Source organism: Cryptococcus neoformans, chromosome 3, assembly GCF_000149385.1.
Source record: "Cryptococcus neoformans var. neoformans B-3501A chromosome 3, whole genome shotgun sequence".
In the NCBI taxonomy this organism is placed as follows: domain Eukaryota; kingdom Fungi; phylum Basidiomycota; class Tremellomycetes; order Tremellales; family Cryptococcaceae; genus Cryptococcus; species Cryptococcus deneoformans.
The window spans coordinates 685104-709460 of NC_009179.1; the positions used below are offsets into that span (position 1 = coordinate 685104).

Here is a 24357-nt window from a genome sequence, read left to right on the forward strand (position 1 = left end):
AGGTATTCTTTCGACTCCTGCATTTACCGAGGTTCAAGTTTTGCGTCTTCGACGATTAATCAATCAGCTTCGAACAGGTCCCTTTTCATCCCAATTGCATTTACTCCCAAAATTCTAGGACTCTGCTTGTAGGACGTTTCTTATAGCCCAAGTTGGGTTTTTCGAATAAGAAAACTCAAAATCACATGCTTAGATATGTACATGTCGTTGTATGTACTTTTATACTCTTACGTTTTAACAAGAAGGCTATTCAAGGGGTTCCTCCGGCTTTCAGCCTTCGCTCCCTCAGTTCGCGAAGAGCAATCAAGCCGCTGTATGCTGCAATTGCACAGAGGGCGAGGAAAGGGGGCAGGAGCTAGGAAGTTTGTGATCAGCGTACACCTCGAGAACGATCATTCTTCGATACCCACTTGGTACAATTTAAGGCCAACCCAGTACACAAAGATGAGTGTCTCAATAGCCGCAAGGACAAGCAAAAACACATAGGAAGATACTGGAGGAGTTTGGAAATTGAGAGAAGGCGATAGCTTTCCAAACTGCAATTTTGAGTTAGCCGAAGCCGATTTTGATTACCCTAGAAAGTCTGAAAGTACTAACCAATGCAAAAAGTACACCCCAAGGAGCAAGGGTTACTATAATCCCAGCACCACTTTTAGCCCATCCCACAGTCTTAGGATCTTCCTTGAAAGTGTGGTATAGCTCTTGCTCAGGCTGGAAGGCCGGCTCACCAGCTCGCGGAGGAAGATCATGTCGCTTTCGAGGACGAGGCTGCAAAATAGATTCGGGAATAGAGAGTTCGCCCAAAGGGTAAGCGAGAGGGGTATATTCGTCCAGCGACGAAAGGAGGAGAGTGAGATGGAATTTGCCGCGGGTAGGTAAAAGGGCAGGATGAGGCTTAGCAGCGTTCTGCCATAGTGTGAGCATAGACTGCGCAATTCGACTGCGAGAGCTTACGATAGTTATTTGAGCCTTGCCGTTGCTTTTGACAGTAATAGGTAGAGTCACATCATCATCATCACCCTGCAGGCCTTCAAGAAGAAGATGGGCTTGTTGAGGATACACTGGTTCTCCCGATGTCGTGTCAATGACAGTAAAGGCGAGCTTGAAGTTTGTGGTCTCAGAGAGGGCGATAGGAGAAGGAAGAGGAGTGGGTTCCTTCAGACTAAATGAAACCCCAGGTTATATACCGTATCCCTAGATACCAAGCCATGCATTACTTACGTGTAGGTGGCGTCGTTCAGTCCATCCGGGGATGTGACAGCTACTTTGGCGGCCTTGATTCCAAGTGTTCCCTTGGCGGTGACTGAAGTCGCTGTGATTAAAGTAAGAAGGCCCAGGGCTTTTGCGCTTCGGAAAAACGAAAGCATGATTGTCTTCGCTTTTGGTTATAAACCTCAGGTCACTCGGTCAAAGTTAAACTGTCGAAAATAGGAGATTTGAGCGACAATCGAGAACGCCGAGAGCGATAATGCTGATGATGGCTCTTGGTGGACGTGGAACGCGACGACAACGACCGCATTTGGAGTCGGTCATAACCGCTTGTCACCTCCACTCTTCTCGTTCTATCTACTAGTGACTACGCGTCGCCCTTTCATCCTCAACCTCCTCGTTGTTCGTTCTCGTACAGATGTGGTCATCAGTCCAGCTGGCAATCAATCTTATACTGACAGGTATATCGAACGCAGAGCGTAGATATACAATCAACAAAGGACATTGTGGTAATCGCAAACATCAACAACAGATGAACCTCGGATTGCCAGAAGACGTGACAGACTTCATTCACCACAGCATCATCATTGCGTTGTCTGTAGTGATTAATTGCCAGATAACAATAGCGGATACTTCGTTCTGTCATCCCAAGATCATATTGTTTCCCCTTGACTTCGCCCAGCCTGCTCAAGAGAGAAGAAGCACCTATCGTCGCTGCTTGCGCATCCCATATGATGACAACAAGACTACTCCAACAATCTTTAGCAGCATCCATCATCATTTTATGATGCTTGGCAACTACGATAAACCAGGAAGGTCCAGGTAGCTCATATAAAAATCTTTATGCACAGCAACAAAAGATGGTTCATCATAGTTCCTTATCACTTCATGGAGAAGAAGTAGTAGCGAGGGCAGCGCTGAGCGGTGGAGGCCTCGCTTCGTTTAAGCGACGAAAACTCTGATTCCTTTGGGCTCTTTGACCTTCCATCACGCGTTCTTTACCGAATGCGTAGGCGTTAACTCCTTAAAATATTCTTAACGCCGAGGCATTTTATGCACTTTTCTCCCTTTCTGCCTCCACTTAGCGTATTCCGTTTTCCCACGGTCGGTCCCCCACCCTCTCTGCCAGACCTATTTAAACAAATGCATCACTCATTCGTTTCCTTTTTCTTCATCGACCTTACTCTGCAGGATCTCTGTATAGTAATCGTTCTTTTTTGCTAGTCCACACTAGCCACATTTTCCACGTCGAGGGGATGATCTAGTCACCCGCTTCGCTCTTTCACAGAGGCATTTAGCCGTCGGTCCTCTCTTTCGGGAGAGGTTCCGGGAGGTTATCGAAGAAGCTGGCGGTATGGTACCAGTTGACCTCTTGGGGAAAGCTTGGGAGATACCGTGGGCTGGAGCGGGCTTTCTGATCGACGTTCAAGTTTCGATTTCCACAATATCCGGCAAGTGCAAAGGCAAACTGTTAATAGCAGTAGTTAGGTGAGCAGTGAATTCTTCTTTCTTGATCTCGTTTTGGGCTACGGCCATTTTTCTCTTATTTTCTCTACCTTCCCGAACGATGACCTGAGTGCATTTGGCTTGAGGACGTCTTTACCGTCGTCGATGCTGAAAAAACCACGCTACCTTACTTTTTACCTCTGACAAATTTTTCGTTCCTTGAAAATTTTCTGCTCATCTTGGAAGGATTGAAAGCTGACCAATTCGTGTCTTCAGGCTTATATCTTCTTCATTTCTAAATTCATTACATCAATTTCCGGTACCGTTATTTGTTGTCATGCATTACCATCTTATTGAGCCGCACCTGGATCTGCCCATGTTCATCTTAAGTCACCAAGCATCATCAACTGAGTGATGCAGCTACCGATGCAACTAAAGTGTTGGGAATCTTGGTTGTCATAGAGCTCGATGGAATGGGCACTATACTCTTAGCAAGCTAGTCGGTCAACAAAGCAGTAAAGTGAAAACAGTATGAGGGCGAAACGACAGGAAGTCACAGCTATTATCTGGCGATTATTTAGTACAAATGATTACTGACGATGATGATGTTGTGAAGTCATGTGTGGCAATCTTGAGGTCCATCTGTTGCTGATGTCTGCGATCGCAATGTCCTTTGTTGGTTGTATCTCTACGCTCTGCATTGGATGTATCTGTCAGCGTACGATTGATTGCCAGCTAGAGTGATGTGATTTGTTACGCGTTATAGAGTCTCTTTGTTAAGTTGTGGACGTTTCGTTAATTGTAGCGGTGTTACATTCATGTCTCTGCTAATCCCAGCAACGATTCAACAAAAGCTTATTTTTTTGCTACTGCGCAATTGGTTCTTCTCATATTCCTTATTCAAGTTGCCCAATCTGCAATACACGAGGGGTTAATTATCACAAAGGTGCAAGAATGTTCAAGAAATCGACACAAAGATTCGTCCATCAAACCCGCTGAGCAATGCCAGTTTGGAACGAGCACATGCTCCGCTTATCTATTATAAATATTTCTCAGTTAAGAACCCGACAACATTGTTGGGACTATCGGATCAAATCAGTCAAATTGTCTTAGCCTTTTTGATGAATTAAACTTACTCTTCTGCGGGCCTGACGCCGATATCAATGTCGATGAGATTGCCCGTTCCCTTCTCGAAGATGAAGTGAGAACGCTTGGTGCTATATATTTGACTGTCAGCATATAGAAGCCAGGCATTGCATTGCCAGAAGCACTGACTTTTTGGGAGGAACGAATGCACCCAGCCTAATGAGGTATCGAAAAAATGAGCGAGGATGATGTTGGATGGAGGTCAAGGACTAACCTTTTGATCAGTTTGCTCTTGGGATCACTGAGAAGATGGTAGTTGAGAGATTTTTTGGCTTTCCACTGTAATTATATCAGCCCTGGGCTTGACAGAACAGCACCAATTTTGAGTACCTTTTGTTGTGCCGTCGGAGTGTCTTTTGAGAGTCCATAAATCTCATAACCAAATACTGCGATTTCTTCGAACATGTCTCTGTACCCGCATGCTTGATTAGTACATCCTGGTGTGTCGGCCTTGAATTATGTCAGTAAATGATATATTTTTGACTTCTATCCAACGATGGGCCCACCTTGGGGTACAAGAAGAACACAACGCCCTTTTCACCGGCCAATGTTGAAACATCAACCGTGTTCCCCTCCTCATCCTCCAACTTGATGCTTGGAAGCCTATCTCCCATCTTCAACACCTCGCCATCCTCTTCGTCCTCTCGTTCTTCACTATCTTCATCAGGAGTCATCTCCTTCTTCTTCTTGGCCGGCGCCTTTTTGGGTTTACTAACCGCTGCAACGACCTTCTTGGCCTTGGGTGATAGGGAAGCGCCTTCAGTAGTGATTTCGGCCTTGTCGGAGATAACGAGCACATCTTCGCTCTTTGGTTTGGATGCTCTGGATTTCTTGGGAGCGGTCTGAGGCCCATCGTTCTCTTCATCGCTCTCTGCAAGGACGATTCGCTACGCGTTGCAGTTGAGCACCGACGCGTCTATGTGATGTGACAGTGGAAATACCTTCTTGGCCCTCGTAGATCTCCTGAGAGATGTGTCTGCTTCTGGGGATATGGATGTCATCTATGTGTGCTTAAGGAAGAGAGACAATGTGTTGCGAGGGAAAGGATATACTATATGCTGGCAGGTGGGAGTGGTTATATTACCAAGACGCGTGCGGTGGTGGTGCCTGGACAGGCACGGGTGACGTGTGATTAACCGGTCGCCAGCTCGATGGAAAGATTTAAGGATTTGCCGAACGAGTAGCAACGAGGAGAGAGGCGAGAATAATAATTTATTTTTTGATTTTTGTTGTTGTTTTAGACTGGTTGTATCGCTAATCCCCTCCTTTCCGCCCCCTCAAAAAGTAAGCCCGCTTCCCGTCTCCCCCTGCCCCAGCTCACAGCAGCAGTGTGCGGTATCATCGGCCTCCTCCTTCACGATCCCCTGGCCACGCAGACCACTCTTGCCGGCACAGAGCTGTAAGTGCTTTCGACCAGGCCTGCAGGAGGTGCTGACAGTTTATACCCAGTGCTGAGGGTCTTTCCCTTCTGCAACACCGGTAAGCTCACATTCGCCTGTCAATTATCCAGTGTGCACCATCGCTGACTGGTATTTGCGTTCGCCACAGTGGCCAGGACGCCGCTGGTGTCGTCACTTGCGGGTCGGGTGGTCGATTCTATCAAGTAAAGGCGAATGGTATGGTCAGGGATGTGTTTGACGAGGCTGCTGTTGCCGGTCTCAAGGGCTGGATGGGTATCGGCCACGGTGAGCATTTTGCAACTACTCATTTGTAAGCCCAGTTGTCTGATTTGTAACGTAGCTCGATACCCCACCGCGGGCAGTTCTGCTCATGCCGAGGCGCAGCCTTTTTATGTTAACTCTCCTTATGGAATCTGTTTTGCCCATGTACGTGGCATCTCGATGAATGTAATGAAATTACTGACACTGCTATAGAACGGTAACATTGTCAACACCCCCGCCTTGAGACAGTTCCTTGACGTCGACGCTCATAGACATATCAACACTGATTCCGACTCTGAGCTTCTTCTCAACGTCCTCGCTAACAATCTTCAAAAGACTGGCAAGTTCCGTATCAATGAGGAAGACATCTTCACTGCCGTCGGTGATCTTAACAAAGCCTGTATCGGTGGCTACGCCTGTGTAGCCATGATTGCCGGCTTTGGTCTTGTGGTCTTTAGAGACCCCAACGGTATCCGCCCCGTCGGCATCGCCACCAGACAAGGTGCCCGAGGCGGACTTGATTATTTGGTCGCGAGTGAGAATATTGTTGCTCAGGGATTAGGTTTCAGCGATTGGGAGGATGTCAAGGCCGGTGAGGCCATCATCATCACCCGCGAAAAAATCTCTCGCCGCCAAGTGGCCGAACCTCAAGTCTTCTCCCCCGACATTTTCGAGTATGTCTACTTTGCTCGACCCGACTCCACTATCGACGGTATCAGTGTCTACCGAAGCCGAATGGCCATGGGAGAGTATCTCGCTGAGACGGCCAAGAAGGAGTTGGCCAAAGCTGGTTTGACTGTAGATGTTGTGATTCCTGTGCCCGACACCTCTCGAGTTGCCGCTTTGCAACTTGCTCAACACCTTGGAATCCCTTACCGAGAAGGGTTTATTAAGAACCGTTATGTTGGTAGAACTTTTATCATGCCGGGACAGACGCAGCGGCAAGTATTCTCCACTTACTTTCATCTCAGTCATATTAATGTAGATTGCAGACGCAAGAACGTTCGACGAAAGCTCAATGCCATGCCCATGGAGTTTGCTGGCAAGGTTGTTATGCTTGTTGATGGCAAGTCTTATCTTCTGATGTACTGTATCGGTATTGACAGTTTCTCCAGACTCCATTGTTCGAGGCACCACTTCCAAGGAGATTGTGCAAATGGCCAAGGACGTAGGTGCCAAGAAGGTCGTCTTTGCTTCCTGTGCTCCTCCCATCCGGTAAGTATCGGTTTGCCTGTAGTTTTACCCACATGCTGATTGTCCTTAAAAGTTACTCCAACGTCTATGGTATCGATATGCCTTCTCCCGAAGAGCTCGTCGCCCACAATCGAACTACCGAAGAAATTGCCAAGCACATTGGCGTCGACCTCGTCATTTACCAGACCCTTGACGATCTTGTTGCCTCGTGCAAGCAATTTAACCCTTCCATCGAACAGTTCGACTGCTCTGTCTTTACCGGCGAATACGTCACTGGTGGTGTCGATGACAGATACCTCGAACACTTGATGAAGCTGAGAAACGACAAGGCCAAGGCCAAAAAGATCCAAGCTGTTGTTGAGCAGCCAGAAGGGCAGATTAGCTGCAGCGGACCCATGAACGGATCCGACTCTCTTATGGGTTTGGCCAACCATTCTCCCAAAATCGGGCCGTCTGCTATGCCTTCTCCCAACGACACTGTCGGCCTTCATAACTCTTGGTTCGGCTCATAGACTGGGGACTTGTTTCATGACATCGATGTTTTCCCATTTGTTTTTTTTTTGGGCTGATCATGTTTTCTTGCGGTAGCAATGTCAAACAATCGAGAACTTTTGCATATAAAATTGAAATGTATTTACTTGTTTTGCATCCTGCTTATAGCATATTACGTGGCGATTCGTATACTATACAATTCTAATAGTACCATGTGTTATAAGCAACAGCTTTTTCTACTGATGAAAACTCGCTGGAATATCTGATTGGGCCCAAAATGCATACGAAATACCGAAAGTGCTGGATAATACAAATATATGAAACTTCTTCCTTACAACTAACTCTATGCCAGTTTTCTAGGCCTCGAGGGCAACTTTCTCCACAGCCTCGGTGAAGATGTCCATAGCTCTCTTCATCTCCTCCTCATTAATGACCAAAGCAGGAATGAACCTGATAGTGTCGAAGCAAGAAGTGGTAAGAACCATCAAGTCCTTCTCGAGACAATAAGCCTGAACCCTCTTGCCAATGTCCTTGGGAATCTTGGTGCCCTCGGGCAATCCTTCGTGGGTAAGAGGGTCGGAAGCAGAACGGAATTCAATGGCAGTCATGAGACCAACACCTCGAACATCGGCAATGAGGTGCTTGGTCTTCTCGGAAGAGGCAAGCTTGTTGAGGGCGGTGAAGAGCTGCTCGGATCGAGCGGCAACATTCTTCTCGATCTCACCCGAGGCATAGACTTCTTGGGCGGCAATACCAGCGGCACAAGCGACGGGGTTACCGGCATAAGTTCCACCCAAAGAACCAACGTCAAGAGTACTCATGAGCTCCTTGGTGGAGACAATACCGGAGAGGGGGAAACCGTTGGCGATACCCTTGGCGAAGACAAGGACGTCGGGTCGGAAATCGGGAATGGAGTTGACGGCAAAGTACTTTCCGGTTCGGAAGAAACCAGTCTGAACTTCATCGACAACAAGAAGGATGCCGTGCTTGTCGCAAACCTCTCGAAGGTGCTTCATAAAGGCAGGGGGACAGGGAACGTAACCACTGTTAGGGAATATCTAGTGAGCTGGATTGCCTCATGAACTGAGCGAGATATAAAACGTACCCCTCACCCTGGACTGGCTCAATGAAGATGGCGGCAACATCCTTGGGGCTGGTCTGCTGACGAAAGAGAAGGTCAAGCTGGTACTTGGCGAGGTTGACAAGCTCCTCCTCGGAAGTAGAAGGAGAAACGCCAAGAGAGTGCCAATAGGGATAGGGGGTGGCGATCACGCCGGGCTGCGAGAGACAGAATCAATCAGCAAATGCTTGTCAACAACTGAAAAGAAAGCACACCATCAAAGGGCCGGTGCTCTGGGTGTAGATGGGCTTAGACCTGGTCATGGAACCGGAACCCATGGTTCGGCCGTGATAAGCGCCCTGGAAGACAATCAAGTTCTGCCTGCCAGTTGCCTTCCTGGTGAGCTTGACGGCAGCCTCAACTGCCTCGGAACCAGAGTTCCAGAAGAAGAACTGGTCAAGAGAGGGGTCGGGCATAACAGGGAGGAGCTTCTCGATAAGCTCAAGATAGGGCTGATGGAAAGCGATGGAGCACTGAAGATGAACGAGGTTGTTGATCTGCTCAGCAGCAGCCTTGGAGACCGCGGGATGGCAGCTAAAGGTGCATCGTGAGCTTGAAGTGCTGGATGATGAAGAGGATAATACCCACTGTCCAAGGTTGGTAACACCGATACCAGCAGTGAAGTCGAGCAACTTCTTACCATCAGCGGTATAAAGGTTGAGGCCTTCACCCTTGACGATAACATGGTCCTTCACTCGGCCAAGACCGTGAGAGACGTGTTCACGGCCAAAATCGGACCATTGGGCTGCAGTGCGGACGGGGGCAGACATGCTGACGGAGGTGGAGGCGAAAGACCTGGTGGAGGTACGGACAGTTCGAGAGAGAAGAGGGGCGATTCGAGGAGGCATGGTGGTGATCTCAATGGGGAGCGGGGCTGTGCTTTATAGGGGGAGAGAGCTGTGGGATATTAGGGATGAGAGCAAAATTTGACCATTGAGAGGATGTTCGTTTACTGGGTGAAGTCGCGAAATGACTATTGCGTGGACGTCGTCGCTTGAGTTGCCGCCCGGCGCTTCCTGTCCCGCCTCGCTTGCGACCCGCTCCACTCAAAAAAGGTCAAATTACACCGGAAAAGGTCAGATAAAATCCTAAAAGGTCAGATTTCTCACACAAAGGTCAGATGCTCGCTCAAAATCTGACTTTTCCATTCAGAAATCTGACCTTTTCACGCTTTTTACCAATCTTGCCATTTCCACTCTTCGCCCAACTGTCGGCCTCGTCCGACGCTAGGCACCACTATTATTATTATCAATCGACGACGCTACTCATGCTCATGCGTGGGCTGAGCTGCACGCTGCATGCGAAACCACTATACGTGATACGTAAAACTGCATCTTTGGCCGTCTATCCACCTATACGTCGCCGTTACATTCATACAGACAGTTCTTAAAGTACAAGCTGCACAAACAACAAGGCACAAGTATATTAATACCCCAGAGCAGCCTCCTTCCTCAATCTAGCTTCGCTCGTCTCGTTTTTGATCTCCGGACTTACAAATCTAGACAACTTGTCTTTCTCCTCCTGCCCTAGCGTAGTAACCTTGTACTCCCCCTTTTCTTCTTTTTCCTTCTTCATTTCGGCGATACAGCCAATAAAATCTTCAATCGCTTGCGGGCTAATCTGATGGTGGACGACGCAACGTTGACCACCAATAACAATGGGATCAGGAAGAGCAGCCAGCCTGGCCATGACAGCGTCCAGGGGTAGTCCAATGGATTTAGATTGGAAAAATACCTGTGCAAACCATCATGATTAGCATGGGGATGAAATGATGAACAGACAATAAGCGTAGCATACCATGCTGGTGTCCACTGGCGCCAGGATATCACAGCCTAGCTCTCTCAAACCCTGCTCCAGTCGCGACGCAAGTTCATGTGTCTTTATAAGTCTTGGGAAGTGATGGGTTATTGCGTAATCCGCAGACGCAGCTATCCCACCAGCTTGCCTGATACCTCCCCCAAAAGCCTTGCGGAACCACTTAGCGCGATCGATGAATTCTTTAGAGCCGACCAACGCAGAACCGATCGGTGCACCTAGGCCCTTGGAGAGGCAGAGCGATGCCGAGTCAAAGGGAGCGATAAGTTCTGTAAGACTATGCGACAAGTTAGGATAGTACATTCAGGAGAAGAAAAATAAAGTCACTCACACAGTCTGCAGATCCTCCTCTTTGTTGGGATTTAGCCCCCTCTTCGAGATGACATCGGCAGCCACGTTCCAGATCCTCGCGCCATCAAGATGCATACCAATGTCATGTTTTCTTGCCATTTCCCCAATCTTTACAATCTCTTCTTGCGGGAAAATCATGCCGGACAAAGTATTTTCAAGGCAAATAAGCTTGGTAGGAGCAATGTGAATATTGGTGCCCAGCTGCAAAGCTGGCTCGATATCCTGCACGGTCAAGTGTAAACCATTTTCCGGTACAAGCTGATGGGTAGTCGCCTGAGAAAACATGGCAATTCCACCGGCTGGGAGGCTCCATCAGAAAGCATCCAATGTATAAGAAAATCTCACGTACCTTCCATCTTGTGGACATGTGCTCGCCAGTCAGTGATGACACTGTGCGGTGGTTGCTTCATGTGTGTTCTAATGGCCAGTTCTATCACCCAAGGCATCGTCAGTACGCTACTGTATGAAACTCGTTTCCTTTATTTCGGCACACGTACGATTCGTCATAGTACCACTGACTGCAAACATGGCAGCCTCCTTACCGGTCAGTTTCGCTATCCGTTTTTCGAGCGCTGTTGTCGAAGTATCTTCACCGTATACATCGTCCCCTCTCGTGGCTCTCAGACAGCACAGGAGCTGAGCATCTGTAGGAATGGTAATAGTATCACCTGCAAATAATGACCATCAGTTGGTGTCCCAATGCTTTGCCGTCTTTTGTGACAGTGTCAGACTCACTACGAAAGTCACGAGATACCCTGTGCAACTGATCGACGTTTGCTTGTCCACCAACGTCGGGGGTCACGTCTGCTGAGGACTTGGAGGAAGCTACGGGCATGGCGATAGGTGCGGTCGTCGCTAGTGTTCTTGTTGGAAAGATGATAGATGCGGAAATCCTTACTGGCAAGCTGGCGTATTTAAAGCAAGCGCCGCGGACCATAGGGCAGGAAATGGATCATGTGGTGGCAAGATGAGTCGTGCAACATGCATCTCGCATCTACTTTATCATTTTGTTCCGTGCGCCTGATTTAGACTCGACACAAGCCGACGACGCATGACGGTTCGGCTTTGCCGACGGCTAAGTACACACTTGTCGATAAGCGAGAGATACAGGAAAGGACATATATGGCCCGTCCTGGCTACGTATCTACACACAAAGCAGCCAAGTTCGAGCACAGCTGAAATTAAGTACATCATCTGCTAGATAAATGTGTCCTAAATAAGTAATAATATGATCAAGATGCCGGCATTACAGGCAGCGAGACATTATGAAGATTAAAAAGGGTCAATATAGATAAGAAAAAATTCTGTAGATCAAGAAGAAAAAAGAACAACTATTAACACCTGATATACCACAACCCAGTCAACCACAAAAAATACTATGAAGAGCTAGATCCAACAAAGTAATTGAAGTTATAAGTGGTGGGTGAGGTAGTGTACGTGAAGGCGGAGCCTGCATCATAAGAAGCCACTGTGCTGCCCGAACGAGAGATTGAACCGGAGATGGAACCCTCGGACAAGGAGACCCTGAGCTTAGTGAGACCGGCTGAGACAGTGAACGTTTCAGTGGTGGAACCTGATGTAAGAGTCACGGTAGCAGCGTCTGTCGTCAAGACTACTGCGTACAGGTAATCCTCTGTGTAGGACCAGCCTGTAGGTCTGCCAATGGAGTCGGACGAGGCAGTTGCATCGTGCGGGTGAGGGCGGGCCCATACGATGATTTCGTCTTCTGTGATAGTCGGGTAGGCACCGGTCTTAAATGCAGTTGCGTAATAGTAGGTGAGGGAGTAGAGCCCAGTGTGTGTGAAACCATCAACAAAGGCCTCAGAGCCTGCAGGAAGAGCACCTTCAATAGGACCAATGTACGAGGATTCTCCAAAATCGTTCCAAGTAAGAATTTCCGTCATCTGCACACTGTCACGCATGGCTATAATCTGTTCCCATCGAGTGCAGTAGAGCCAATCATCGGAACGGTAAAGCCAGTTCTTATTCCAGGAATTGGGACCGAAGTGAGTGTAGAAGAACGGAGACACAGCAGGCATGTATTCTTTGCTGCCAAGGGCGGCCATGTACGCCTCATCTGACGTAGTAGTGATGTCCTCGGCTCCCATCGGCCACCCAGAATTCCAATTGAGCTCACCGTCCATCCAAGTGTTGGAAGAGAACGTGCTGACGTCGGAGAAGATACTAGGTACAAAGAAGATGTTGATTCCAGCAGACGAGAGAACGTCTACAAAGTCTGTCTGCCAGCTGAAAGCACAATCCGAACCAGCAAAGGTGGAGACGAGTACCTTGCCCTCGTAGGTGGCTTGAGCGGTCGCAGTTGCGTATTCTTCAACGATAGAGACGAGCTTTGCGGCATCCGAAGATGACGAACAGCTGAGAACGGTCATGTCAAGAGACAGGAACAACTTAAAGCCTGTAGAAGCGGCGGCAGAGTACGCATCTGCTACACGAGCGGGTTGCCAGTCGTCGGAACCCATGTTGAGTGCGAACCCATCAATACCAGCCGCTAAAGCGGCAGAAATGTCGCTAGCCCAATTTGAAACAGTATAAGGGTAGGTATTACCGACCATATAGTGAGCCCAGACTTGATGAGTGCTGGAAGAAGATGGGACAGAAGTTGAGGCTGCAGAAGCGGTGGACTCCGTAGAAGTCGTACTAGTTGGGGAAATGACGGATGCCGACGTGACGGGGATACTGACTGTCTCAGATCCCGCCGTAGACTCGGTAACAGAAGTAGCTTCTGTAGCGCGTTCTGAGGAGGTAACAATGACTGAAGAAGCAGAGTCTGTGCTACTCGCAATCGCGGTGGTATTTGCAGTGTTGAACCCGCTAGTAGTTGAGGTAACAAGAGTTGTGGTTGCACTCTCGGTGGACAGACTATCGGTACAGGAACTTGAAGATGACGAGATGAGACTGAAGAGTTCAATAGCCCAAGTACCACCACAAGTATCCTCAGAGTCCCCAGCGCAGTCCATATCACACCGAGTGCTGTCGTAACTTGTAGACGAGGATAATGAGTTTCCACAGTAACACTCATCGGAGTATTGCAGGCTGATCCACAATGTCAGCTAATTAATCGAACACCATTTAACGAGCATGCTTACCCCGCATACACGTATCCACGGGTTTCGCAGATTGTGAGACAAGAGTCGACAGTCATATTGTCAAGGCTTATAAAGTATGACGATAGAATTCGATCCTCGGAGTCCAAGCCACAGCCAAGCGCATACCACTCGGAAGAGTCGTCGGAATCCTCATGTATGGGACAAGTCGAAATGGATGTCGCTGCAGGAGCGGTATCACTAGAGACGCTATTGGTCACAGACCCGGCTGTCTCTATAGCGCTTGAGGATACCGTCGCAGTCGCGGAAGCAGACATCACGGAGCTCGATGAATTGGCACTAATGGTGGCATCTGTTGAAGAAGCAGACGCCAAAGATGAGGTGGTGGTTACAGAGGATTCGAAGGTCGAGTAATACGTAGACAAAAGACTACTAGTTTCTTCCACAGGAGCAGAAACCGTGCTGGTAGGCCCGCTACAAAGAGGAAGAGCGCTAGAGTTGTACGTATAGAGATTAAGATACCAACTGTTGCCGCACATCTCACTTGTGTCGCCCTCGCATGGCATACTGCAGAAGGAAGAAGGAGCCATGCCACCGCCATTACCGACGAAATTATCGCCACAGTAACACTACGGACAGTTAGCGACAAGTTGCGAACAAACTTTCACGACTCACCTCATCGCCGTACTCGGTGCCTGCCATAGTATACCCTAATTTTGTACATTCGGTGACGCAAAGAAAAGGAGTAAGGCTGGAAGATGAAAATGCAAATCCTTGCAGTAAACGCTCGTCATAAGACTCGGCGACGCAACCAAAGGTTGACCACCCGTTCGGTAAGGACGTGTCACGCTTGGTAGGAAGAGAAGGCGGTTTACTCTACGGAGGGACGTGATCAGAAACGATGTATATAAGAGTAGACAAAGACCCACCAGCCCGTGAGCAGTTCCGTAGTACCTGGCAAGAAGACTATGAAGAGACCTCTTGGACGAAGCGAGGACATTAGCCACACCTGGGGGCGCATGTCGACCGGGAGTGCGCAGGGGCTTAGCCTCCACAATGTTGCCCGTAAGAGCTAGGAGAACCACGGCAGCTTCAATGATGGGGGCCATTATGGGTGTCAATGAGTAAAGAGTGGAGTACTAGGGAATGATCGGTTACTGGTTTGAAACTCCAGATTAGTTTGACCAGCAAACAGATTAAACGAGAGTAGATGCCGTCAAGGCTGTACAGAACACCAGGTTCCAGTTGTACGGAGAATGAAGAAGAAGAGAAGCGGAGCCAGGAGGTCGGGATTAGGGCTTCTAGAAAGGATGGATGGAGGATTGAGCAATAAAAAAAGAGAAAGAAGAAGAGATGGCAGGTTTTGTTGTTCTTCATTTCTTCCTTCTTCTTAGCGTGCTCTACTGACGCGTTGTTCAGGAACTGACCGCAATAATTCAGGGTTCAAAGCCGTACACAAAGTTACCAGAAGCAGTAGTCCCGAGCCCCGTCAATTCCGTCCCTGGCAACATTTTGAACAACTTGGCAACAAGTCCTCAGCCATGCTGCCCAGGGCGGAATGCCAGGGATTTGTGGGGTGTGGCGCCGACGCGTCGTCCGACTATAGTAATTATTCAACATTTCTCAACTTTTGATTCGATACTTCAGCCCGTTAGGACCTCTGGGCGTGACAGTTGCTGATGAACGCCACGACGCGCACGTTACTACGGTACATTTACACGATGCACAAACAGCACAATGAATATCTGATAAATGTCTATTACGTACGGTAGATGAATGAGCAACGAGCAACCATCCATAGTAGCGCATCATTCATTGGAGCCAAATACAAAACAAAATTATCTCAATTATAAATTATATTATCAGCATGACGATTGTATTTATATAGAGGCCGTCGTCCTGAGCCCTGCTGCATGATGAGCAGGTATAAATGTGTCTGTTTACCCAATACTTCCAATGTAAGTAAAAAGTGGAATGTGGACGACTGACAGTAGGCCAACAAAGAGCGAGCTAAGAACGCTGCAGTGATGGAGAGTCGTGATGACATGTCGCATTTTGAGACAGCAGCCCCTTCTACTACATAATGCAAAAGGGTCCGAAGAATATATTTTGAAATACGTAGATGCGTTAAGATAAGATACAATCGGACTAAGAACGGCGACGACGCCTTCTTGGCCTCAGAAGATTGTTAGCGTACATTTCCCCTTAATATATTGTAGTGCAGTATTTGTTAATAAAATACTGGTGCACACCGGACCCTGATCTACTATTACATTACGACATGCGAGTTTCATTTCTTTGGCGCTTTAGCTTGTCATTTGGAAAGGTCACGCACGCATCGACATCTATAATAGTAGTTAAAACACGGTAATGGCTGTTCGGAAACTTCATTCATCGTTCAAAAACCTAACCAGGACGTCATTACCAGTGGTCTGGCTCCGAAGGCATACCTGATGTTGTAACATGATATGAATGAAAATGTAAAAGTCGTTGTCAAAGAGGTGAGTGCATGTTCATTATTATCTGTGCACCAATTATAAACGAAAAAGAAGCTTGTATTGCTACTAATGATGAAAGTACCGAAAGGAAAAAAAGAATCCGTGTACAAGCATAATCAAAGGCTACTTAGATCCAAAATCCGTATCAAAATGCTCAGGCGCCTTCAATCCGTTGAGGGCCCAGAACTCGCTCGTTCTCCTTTCGCTCCTCCTCTCTTTGATGCTTGTTCTTCTTCAACTTCTTAGCTATGGTAGCTCCTGCTTCCTTGACAGTATCAATGAGGGCTCCGTTCGTCTCAAGCTCAATAAGCTTGGACGTGTTGCCGATATTTTTGCCTGCAAGCAGAACATAAGGACCAGTTTGCTTGCCAAGAATGTGCTCGAGAGTTGCTGAAAGATGGGCGGAATCTGATCGTTGATCGATGTCAACATAAAAGGGGGCAGGTTTGACGTTGTATTTCTTAAACAGAGCTCGCGCTTCGCGCATCATGGGGTCACGCATGTTACCCAGAACCATGATGGGATTAACTTCCCATTGGGTGCGAACCAGCTCCTCAAGTTCAGTCTTGGCATGGGGTGAGTGAGGATTGAAAGGTAAGAATCCTTCAAGAGAAAGTTCGTTCTCGGGATCGATAGGGGGAAGCGCGTTGGCGCTGGTACCGACAATGAAGCTCATCAAGGCGGCCAACTCCTCATCTTTAGTCATGTGAAAACTGACTTTCTTGAAGGGTTTCTGCTCCTCGTCAACACGTTTGGAAAGCTTCGACTGACCTTTGAGAGAGTGATGTTGGGGCTTCGCTGGTTTATAGCCGGGCTCAGTATCAACCATTTGCTACGTAGCAATTAGCAGAAAGTACTAAAACTCATGCCTCTGATGTACTCACATCTGACTCAGCTTTGGCGATTGCACCATATTTTACCATCCACTCCCCTTTCCTGACTGCTATCGAACGCTCAGCGTTGATGAGCGACTGCTGGAACCAGGAAACTATGCAAAGAGAGCCGAAAAGAAGAATAGACATGACTGCAATGACAATGGGACGCTGCCACCTAGGCACCCGAGGAAGACGAGGCTTGAAGGCAGAAAGTGACACTATCTTTGCGGGCACATGGGTAAGAACGAATGAATCCTCGTCGAAAACATATGGTATATCGGTATGTTTCTAGAGCATATAAAGAGTCAGCTCAGCATCACGAGATCCTATATCCATGGACTCACTTTAGTAGGAAATGCCATCTGGAAAGGCTCAAGAAGTTTGTTTGTCCCTGTAGATTTGACTTTCACCTCAGACTTCTCCTTTTCCTCTAGTTTCCACATGGGCTCAATTAGTCCCCTGACTGGAACACGGGTGGACCTTGAACGAGAATCTTCCTTGCCTCTGCGGGAGTCAAAATCAAAATAACTGCTTGGGGAATTTCGACCTTGAGAAGACGGGCTTTGAGAGGAAGGGGTGACAATGACTTCCTCGGTATCACCGTCAGAGCCACTGGAGCATGTAGAATAAGACGAGACTTTGCGTGTCATGTCAACCGATGAAATTGCATCCGAGGGTGAAAGAGGCGGGGTGGAGGCCTCGGGGGAAAGAGACCCGTCTTCCTGATGATTGATGTTGGAGTCGGACTCGGAGTCCATGACGGTTAAGGGACTGATCGGTATGCTAATTGAAAGGGGAGAAGGCTTATAAGGGGGCTTTACGGGTGCTGAGAACCACTCAGGCGAAGTGGATATCATTCTTGACGACGATGTCGTAGGAGGGGAAGGGGGAAAAGTGGGTATCTGCAATAACAATAAGCTAGGATCGAGATCGAGACGTGTAGATGGGTAGAAACTAACAATAATGACATCCACTTCGGACATTGTGGAAAGAGTTAGTTGCGCGCGGGTGCTTCTTGAGAACGACAGTTATGGTAGGTAGTTGAGCTACGCTACGACAGACGTAAAATTGGATCGCTGTAAAGATGTGGATGTCAGAAGAAGTGAGAAGAAGTTGAAGTGTACGAGACTAATTGATAAGGAAACATAGAGGAAATCAGTAGGGATCCCATGCACTTTATATATGATGTAGTTTCCCTCCTCTTGGCTTCTGATTCTTCCGTCATGATCGTGGGATGGAAGACGAGGTCAGATCGGTCTGGGAACTGAAGAAAAAAATGATGTCTACAACTGTCCCAGCGCCATAGCTTTTGTGATGAGAGCTTTGACGAAGAAGCTTTGGTGAACTTTGCAATCAAGATTATGTCCTTAACTGACTTCTTCCAATTCCTAATGCCTGAGAAGGGAGGATAAGAGACCAACTGCACTGCAGACTGCAGATTACAACTGCATGTACGTAGGTACCGGTGGCTATAAACCATATAGCATATGGAAATTAAAAGCAAAGGCACCAGATACAAGTTTAGGAGATGAAGGGGTGGTTACTCACCTACTCTCGTCTTCAATTGTTATTCGACACTTGTCACCTATGTATCATCAGCTATCGCCTATCACCTTCCATCTTCCCCCTCCTAGGTAACGGAAGATGGAAGCCTTCAGTTGAAAGTCAATCACCGATGGTTGACATACCTGAAAACCAAAAAAGCCATATACTACATTCAGGATTCAAGAAGTCGTCGGAAAACGGAAAGAAAAAAGGAAACATGAAGCTTGCAGGCTGGCGGCTAGCGGCGGATGACGGAAATCATCCCTGAAACGTGTAACGTACAGAATTTTGGGTGTGGAGTATTGTGCCTGTACGTGACCATAAGCACCAAGCATGGAGGAGCTTGGGGACAGCGGTCAGAAAAAACGTGTGCGTAGGGGACCGTAAATGATGCCGACTGTAAATGGAAGTAATCAGTCTAGAAATCTTATTAAGCTATAAACTTTCAGGACCATGATCGACAACGAAAAACGAAAAGGTGGAAGCGAATAATTAAAATACAGCCTTCCTCAGATCTGGAACTTTCAAACCCGAATCCCGAACCTCCTTCGGGGGCTGACTTCCGGACCTCAAGTCCGGGTTTTTAGACGGCTACTTATAAGTTACCCAGAAGCCTATTTTCAGTAAGCGCACGAATGAGTTCCATGGGAAGCCGGGACGCCTTTTATATATCTCTGACGCGTACGTAGCCACTGTCTGCCGTCGTCCAGTCTGTCTTCTTCTACAGTTTCTCTATCCTTCTAACTTGTATGCACACTGCACAACTATGCAAATATTATTGGAAGTAATTCATAGCGAACAACCATAAAATGCCTCTCTTTTCATCCAAACCGCTTACTTGCTTAGTCAAATGAAGGAGAGACTCACTTGCCATCCTCACAAAGACCATTCATCAGCAACGGAAGAAGGATGAACTGAATAAGAGTCTTTGATAGACGAGGAGGAATACGAGGCCAAAATTATTATCAACACCTGTGACGAACAGTGTCTGGACGACCGATTTAGAGATATGCTCAAAAAGACGGGTGCCAAGAGCACTGATTGCGTACAATTCCAAGGGACGTGTTGTCCGAGCTTGCCCCAGGCAGGGTCTCGGTGGCTGTCATCAGAACAAGAGGAGGAGCCGTGAAGGGAGGAGTCTATGAGCAGCTCCCATCCTGTAAGCCGTCTCTATCTGTAGGTCTTAGGTTTGGGAAAATATTCGTTGGTCAGATTGATCGTGCATGGCGCAGGCTACTACTTATACCGAGGAGTCTACTGCTGAGACGATTACCAAATGGTACCTCGCCAAAGACTCACAGCCCAAGAAGATCTCCCAGGCCGAGCCAGCCTGTACCGGTTTCGCTTGGTTATCTGCAGCCAAACCTCCTACTTCTATAAAACCAGATCGACAAGAAGCGCAAGCATGAGTCGACTACCGGCGACGCCCAATCGGAGAGAAGAAAGCCAGTTTTGCCATTCTGCAGAGATGCGAAGACCCCGAATACAGTACCATGAATCCCGGGATTTGAAGAACGCCAGTAACGCCGCTCGCCACATGTCGAACTTCACACTTCACACTGCAAACCCAAATAATTAACATTAGATTTGAAATGAAAATAGTGTTTTTAACCGCTGTTAGGTCAAAGTTCAAAACTAAAACAAAAGATACATCGCGCCACGCATGATTATCAACTTATAAAGGGTACTAGTAGGTAGACCTCTTGCTCATCGGCGGGACATTCAAATCCCTGGTTACTTATTGGAGGAGAAACCAAAGAAGAAGTCAGACGTGTTGGAAGAAGGAGCTGGGAAAATTAGGGCAGAAAAGCTGATAGCGAAGACGTCTCTGGTGCTGCAAAAAAGAATCAGAAGACTGCGCAAGAAGTTGGCCGTTGGGAATGAGCAGAGGGATTTTATTTAGCTGGTAGACTTCATTTTACTAGTAGTTTTTATATTACGTTCCCTTTTTCTAATGGCTCCCATTTATAGAAATATAAATAAGTAAATTTGGAACGAAGTTTATCCTGCTTACTATTAGTAGTAGAAGGCAGGAATGATGATCGGATTATATATTGTTGACAAGCACTATCATCATATACCCAGAAGTGTCTCCTCCAATTCTTCTGAAGAGTTTTGAAATGGCTGAAGCTCTGACGAAGACTGAAGGAGGCTCTCGCCGCTGATCTTCTCGGGATCGGGGTTGTTTTTTTGGGATTTCTATCGTCGCTGTTGTCGTCAGGATTCAAAATTTACGACATTCACGGAGCGGCGTTCAGAAACCTCTATAAACACCGAAGGCCAAGAAACGATATCATCAAGGTGCTGATGACGCCTCCACGGACTGCACCGCATCACTTTCAGCGTACGAATGATGATGAGTACGATAACACATTATGGCAAAACGAAAAAATTGTTTTAGGATATCTTCAACCACCATTTATGATCTCTAATGCACATTACCGTTATGATCATGGTATGGACAACATTAGCTTATATACACAAACAGAAAACCAGCGGCGCGGTATGCATATGAACATCTGCTGAGACTGGAACGTTAATGTGGTGTCGAAGTACAATCGTGCTATATTTGCAATTCCATTGCAACACCCACATACGTCTATACAGCATAACCTTGGCAAAACAGTCAATTCATCTTTGGAAAGCGTGGGAAGAATATGCTTACGGGGTAAAACGTCAAGCGGTCGACTTACTTTCCAGCCTCTATCGGCTGCTGCCTTCTCGCCCTGACGTCCAAATCCAAACCCACCAAATCGAGCTCCAGGAGCTGTACTGTTAGCAGGAAGCAGAGGACTGCCTGAGCCACTGGTGTTTAGTCGAGAGAGTCCATCTGGTTGTTTGGATGACTCGGACGGAGACTTCGACCGTTTCTTCTCAGTGACCATATCCCAAGCAGTGGTTGCCATACGAGTTTGAGGGGTTCTGTGATAAACAAGATATTAGCGGATACAAGAAGAAAAGAACATTGCAATAGATGTCCCACATACAACGATGATGCATTCTCCCACGAGAAGATCAGCCGTTTTTCCTTGGCCCCTTCACGAAGGAAAATGCCCTGGATCGACCAATGTCAGTCTTGCACATAACATTTACAGCGAAATGTAAATCGGCAACTTACAACAAGGATGTTGAAACAACCGACAATGAAGAGGAGCCAGCTCGATACTTGGGGAAAGAGATCACAGTAATGAGACAGAACTTGCGCACCAATTCTGAGTCCTGTTCAACAAGCAACACAAGGGTAAATACAGTGGATGTGTCTGCTTACAACGCTTGGAAAACCCCAAGACATCCTAGCCCATAGGCCGGTCCGAGCATGGGAATATAATTTTCGAATAAGCGTCGAGGAACTCCGACTTCCGACATGATGAGGAGCAGACACTCGGACACTGTAATATAAGCAGACCAATAAGCTGTTGCTTGGCCAGGGCGCCATTCAACTCACAGATGAAGATTCGGTTAAGAATACTCCAGAAAGGACCTCCGGTTTGGTCAGGAACGCTGGAGTATTCGATGTAGTCACAGTCGTCCTCATCCGAAGCGGGTTTTTTGATGGCCTTTATATCACTGCAAAAGGGTAAGCGTAAAACCTGTTTCTCTTGTAAAGAGACTCACGAAACCATTGTTTCGATATTAGCAGCAAAGACCAGAAGTAAAGCAATGATGCTGAGGGCTCTCACGGCGTTCAGACCGATAAAAACAGCACCAGAAGGTCGAGAAGATGGCAGGAAAGGCTTTATGTTGCTTGTGGGCGACATGTTTGAGTAGGAAGAGAAGGGAATGTGAGATTACTGAGATATTGTGGAGTGTCTTATAAAGCTTTATTGGGCGCAATGTCGTCCAGCGACGGTCTTGAGGAGTAATTGAGTGCAGTATGCAAACAGTAAACAAATGAAGTTGTGAGATGTGTTCAAGGCCTAATCCATGCTTGTCCACAAGCGTATATATTCGTTCCCCTAACGATCTTTTCGATGAAGACGAGCCGCTGCGGAAATGATCGGCATCATCTTGTGTCAAGAACAAAAGTCGACCTCGTCGTAGGACACGATGTCGCTATTCAGGTCAGATAAAACAAAGCCCGTGCTCATCAAAGAAACATAGATAATGACGGTACCTGTATCGATGTGTTAGAGAAATTCAGGGGGCTTGCGAATGTGGCAATGCGGTTGCTTTCGTGGATCAAAGCTATGGAAAATGAAACAGATGTCACGCAGAACAAAAAGCTATGAAATCGAAATGAAACAATGAACCACATGCGACGTTACCAGCAGACTTAATTATAATTATCAGCTGGAACAGAGTGGAGGTAGCGTCTGAGCGAGCGGAGATTTCACGGCATTTGCAAAATTGGCGCATCGCTAGAAAGGAACTGACAACAAAGCAGATACCACAGTTTCACGCGTCGACGCGTTTTTCGCTGCGGACAAATCAACCGACCGAAATGACATAAACAATTGACAACAACTCCATCTCAGAACATACTACTGATTAAGAGTCGGATCGCGACATTGCACTATACTGCTTTGCACTATAACATACAGCCTAGATATTAACAGTTTCCAACTTGACCTTCATCTCTTCAGACGCCATCATGTCAACTTCCACCCGAGGCGCCTTTATTGTCTTCGAAGGACTAGACCGTTGTGGAAAATCAACACAAGTAGACCGTCTAGTCCAGCGTCTAGAACGCCAGGGCCATAGAGCGCGTCTGCAAAAATTCCCTGGTACGGGCTGTCATGGTTGTCTAGTGAATGAGCTCATATTTTAACACCAGATAGAACGACGCAGATAGGGAAAATGATCGACGCCTATCTGCAATCCAAAACTGAAATAGATGACCATGCTATCCACCTTCTCTTCAGCGCTAACCGATGGGAGTGCTCGTAAGTAGCATGCTGCTCCATAGAAGATTGCTCATTGTCTGATAAATCATGGCGTCCCAGAGCAGCCATCAGGAGAGATCTAGCCAATGGCATAACTGTCATCGCTGACCGTTATGCGTTCTCGGGTATAGCTTTTTCAGCCGCCAAGGTTTGTGTTACGCTTGAATTTGTCCATATCCCCAAACTGACCAACAAGTAGGGTCTGCCTTTTGATTTCTGCTTGCACCCAGATGCGGGACTCCCTCTTCCGGACGTAACACTATATCTCACCTTGCCCCCAGAAACAGCAGCCAAGCGTTCCGCATATGGTGAAGAGCGCTATGAGTCTGTTTCGATTCAGCAAGCCGTCCGACAACAGTTCAAACTTGTTGCCAATGAAATTAAAAACCGACATGGCTCTGACAAATGGATTGAGATTGAAGCCGATGGGACATTCGAGGACGTTGAAGAACGAATATGGTCGCAGATAAGTAATGTTGTGGAATATTCAAACGGAAATATTGGGGATCTTTGGTCAAGATAGTTGAAATCGTAATGTATTGCCATCTTCCGCACACTGGAAGCACGACTGATAAGAAGACGTAATGAAAGATTTACAGCAAAACATCGATTTGTTCTGTTTGAGCCATAGCAATATGCTTCTGTTTTGTTGTACTTTCCATAGCCTATCGCTTCTTATGGCTTTTTCAAACATCAATAGCCAACCCATTGTTTCATTTTTGTATGGAGAAGAAGAAGACGAATAGGGACATGCTTGTTATTATTGCGTGTGATAAATATTGAATTAATTCTTTATCATAATCTTGAGCTTGTATAGAGTAAGGACAGTTGCGTGATGACGAATACTGGACGGATTAACGGAAGAAAACTAAAAATGACCGGCAGGCGTCGTCGTCCCGTGGTCGGTTATCAGCAAGTGCCCGGCGTTCGTTCGTTTCTCAATTGCGTATAGAAAGAAGTGTCATCAATGCATTCTCCACATTCTCCCATACATCCGTTCCTTATTGCGTACCAACCAAGAAATAGGTGCTACCACTCACAAACCTCTACTCAACCA

At 47.2% G+C, this 24357-nt stretch overlaps 9 protein-coding genes across 9 annotated transcripts; 2 read left to right on the forward strand and 7 right to left on the reverse strand.

Moving 5' to 3' along the window:
• Window positions 1-250: 250 nt before the first annotated feature.
• Window positions 251-1367, reverse strand: CNBC2460 (hypothetical protein; the record flags this gene model as incomplete). Its single annotated transcript, XM_771662.1, has 5 exons — window positions 251-355; window positions 411-536; window positions 598-906; window positions 955-1162; window positions 1222-1367. The coding sequence occupies 5 exons, from the start codon at window positions 1365-1367 to the stop codon at window positions 251-253; spliced, it is 894 nt and encodes a 297-aa protein (XP_776755.1).
• A 2327-nt stretch (window positions 1368-3694) lies between these two features.
• On the reverse strand, window positions 3695-4475 carry CNBC2470 (hypothetical protein; the record flags this gene model as incomplete). Its single annotated transcript, XM_771663.1, has 6 exons — window positions 3695-3737; window positions 3792-3872; window positions 3931-3957; window positions 4016-4080; window positions 4132-4251; window positions 4308-4475. The coding sequence occupies 6 exons, from the start codon at window positions 4473-4475 to the stop codon at window positions 3695-3697; spliced, it is 504 nt and encodes a 167-aa protein (XP_776756.1).
• Window positions 4476-5084: 609 nt separating this feature from the next.
• On the forward strand, window positions 5085-7168 carry CNBC2480 (hypothetical protein; the record flags this gene model as incomplete). The annotated part of the gene is made up of 9 exons (XM_771664.1): window position 5085; window positions 5131-5200; window positions 5251-5280; window positions 5350-5486; window positions 5542-5627; window positions 5676-6403; window positions 6455-6528; window positions 6578-6677; window positions 6730-7168. Coding segments are annotated over 9 exons (1665 nt in total).
• A 336-nt stretch (window positions 7169-7504) lies between these two features.
• Window positions 7505-9116, reverse strand: CNBC2490 (hypothetical protein; the record flags this gene model as incomplete). The annotated part of the gene is made up of 4 exons (XM_771665.1): window positions 7505-8192; window positions 8254-8426; window positions 8484-8802; window positions 8857-9116. 4 exons carry the CDS (start codon window positions 9114-9116, stop codon window positions 7505-7507), a joined length of 1440 nt encoding a protein of 479 aa, XP_776758.1.
• A 577-nt stretch (window positions 9117-9693) lies between these two features.
• Window positions 9694-11371, reverse strand: CNBC2500 (hypothetical protein; the record flags this gene model as incomplete). Its single annotated transcript, XM_771666.1, has 6 exons — window positions 9694-10002; window positions 10066-10360; window positions 10415-10733; window positions 10784-10864; window positions 10932-11102; window positions 11170-11371. The coding sequence occupies 6 exons, from the start codon at window positions 11369-11371 to the stop codon at window positions 9694-9696; spliced, it is 1377 nt and encodes a 458-aa protein (XP_776759.1).
• A 439-nt stretch (window positions 11372-11810) lies between these two features.
• CNBC2510 (hypothetical protein) lies at window positions 11811-14608 on the reverse strand (the record flags this gene model as incomplete). The annotated part of the gene is made up of 4 exons (XM_771667.1): window positions 11811-13488; window positions 13542-14128; window positions 14175-14375; window positions 14429-14608. The coding sequence occupies 4 exons, from the start codon at window positions 14606-14608 to the stop codon at window positions 11811-11813; spliced, it is 2646 nt and encodes an 881-aa protein (XP_776760.1).
• Window positions 14609-16151: 1543 nt separating this feature from the next.
• Window positions 16152-17630, reverse strand: CNBC2520 (hypothetical protein; the record flags this gene model as incomplete). The annotated part of the gene is made up of 3 exons (XM_771668.1): window positions 16152-16829; window positions 16882-17160; window positions 17217-17630. The coding sequence occupies 3 exons, from the start codon at window positions 17628-17630 to the stop codon at window positions 16152-16154; spliced, it is 1371 nt and encodes a 456-aa protein (XP_776761.1).
• Window positions 17631-21016: 3386 nt separating this feature from the next.
• On the reverse strand, window positions 21017-22175 carry CNBC2530 (hypothetical protein; the record flags this gene model as incomplete). The annotated part of the gene is made up of 7 exons (XM_771669.1): window positions 21017-21030; window positions 21083-21339; window positions 21405-21472; window positions 21536-21629; window positions 21686-21806; window positions 21863-21984; window positions 22033-22175. 7 exons carry the CDS (start codon window positions 22173-22175, stop codon window positions 21017-21019), a joined length of 819 nt encoding a protein of 272 aa, XP_776762.1.
• An 833-nt stretch (window positions 22176-23008) lies between these two features.
• CNBC2540 (hypothetical protein) lies at window positions 23009-23823 on the forward strand (the record flags this gene model as incomplete). The annotated part of the gene is made up of 4 exons (XM_771670.1): window positions 23009-23141; window positions 23192-23300; window positions 23361-23448; window positions 23500-23823. The coding sequence occupies 4 exons, from the start codon at window positions 23009-23011 to the stop codon at window positions 23821-23823; spliced, it is 654 nt and encodes a 217-aa protein (XP_776763.1).
• Between the last annotated feature and the right edge of the window lie 534 nt (window positions 23824-24357).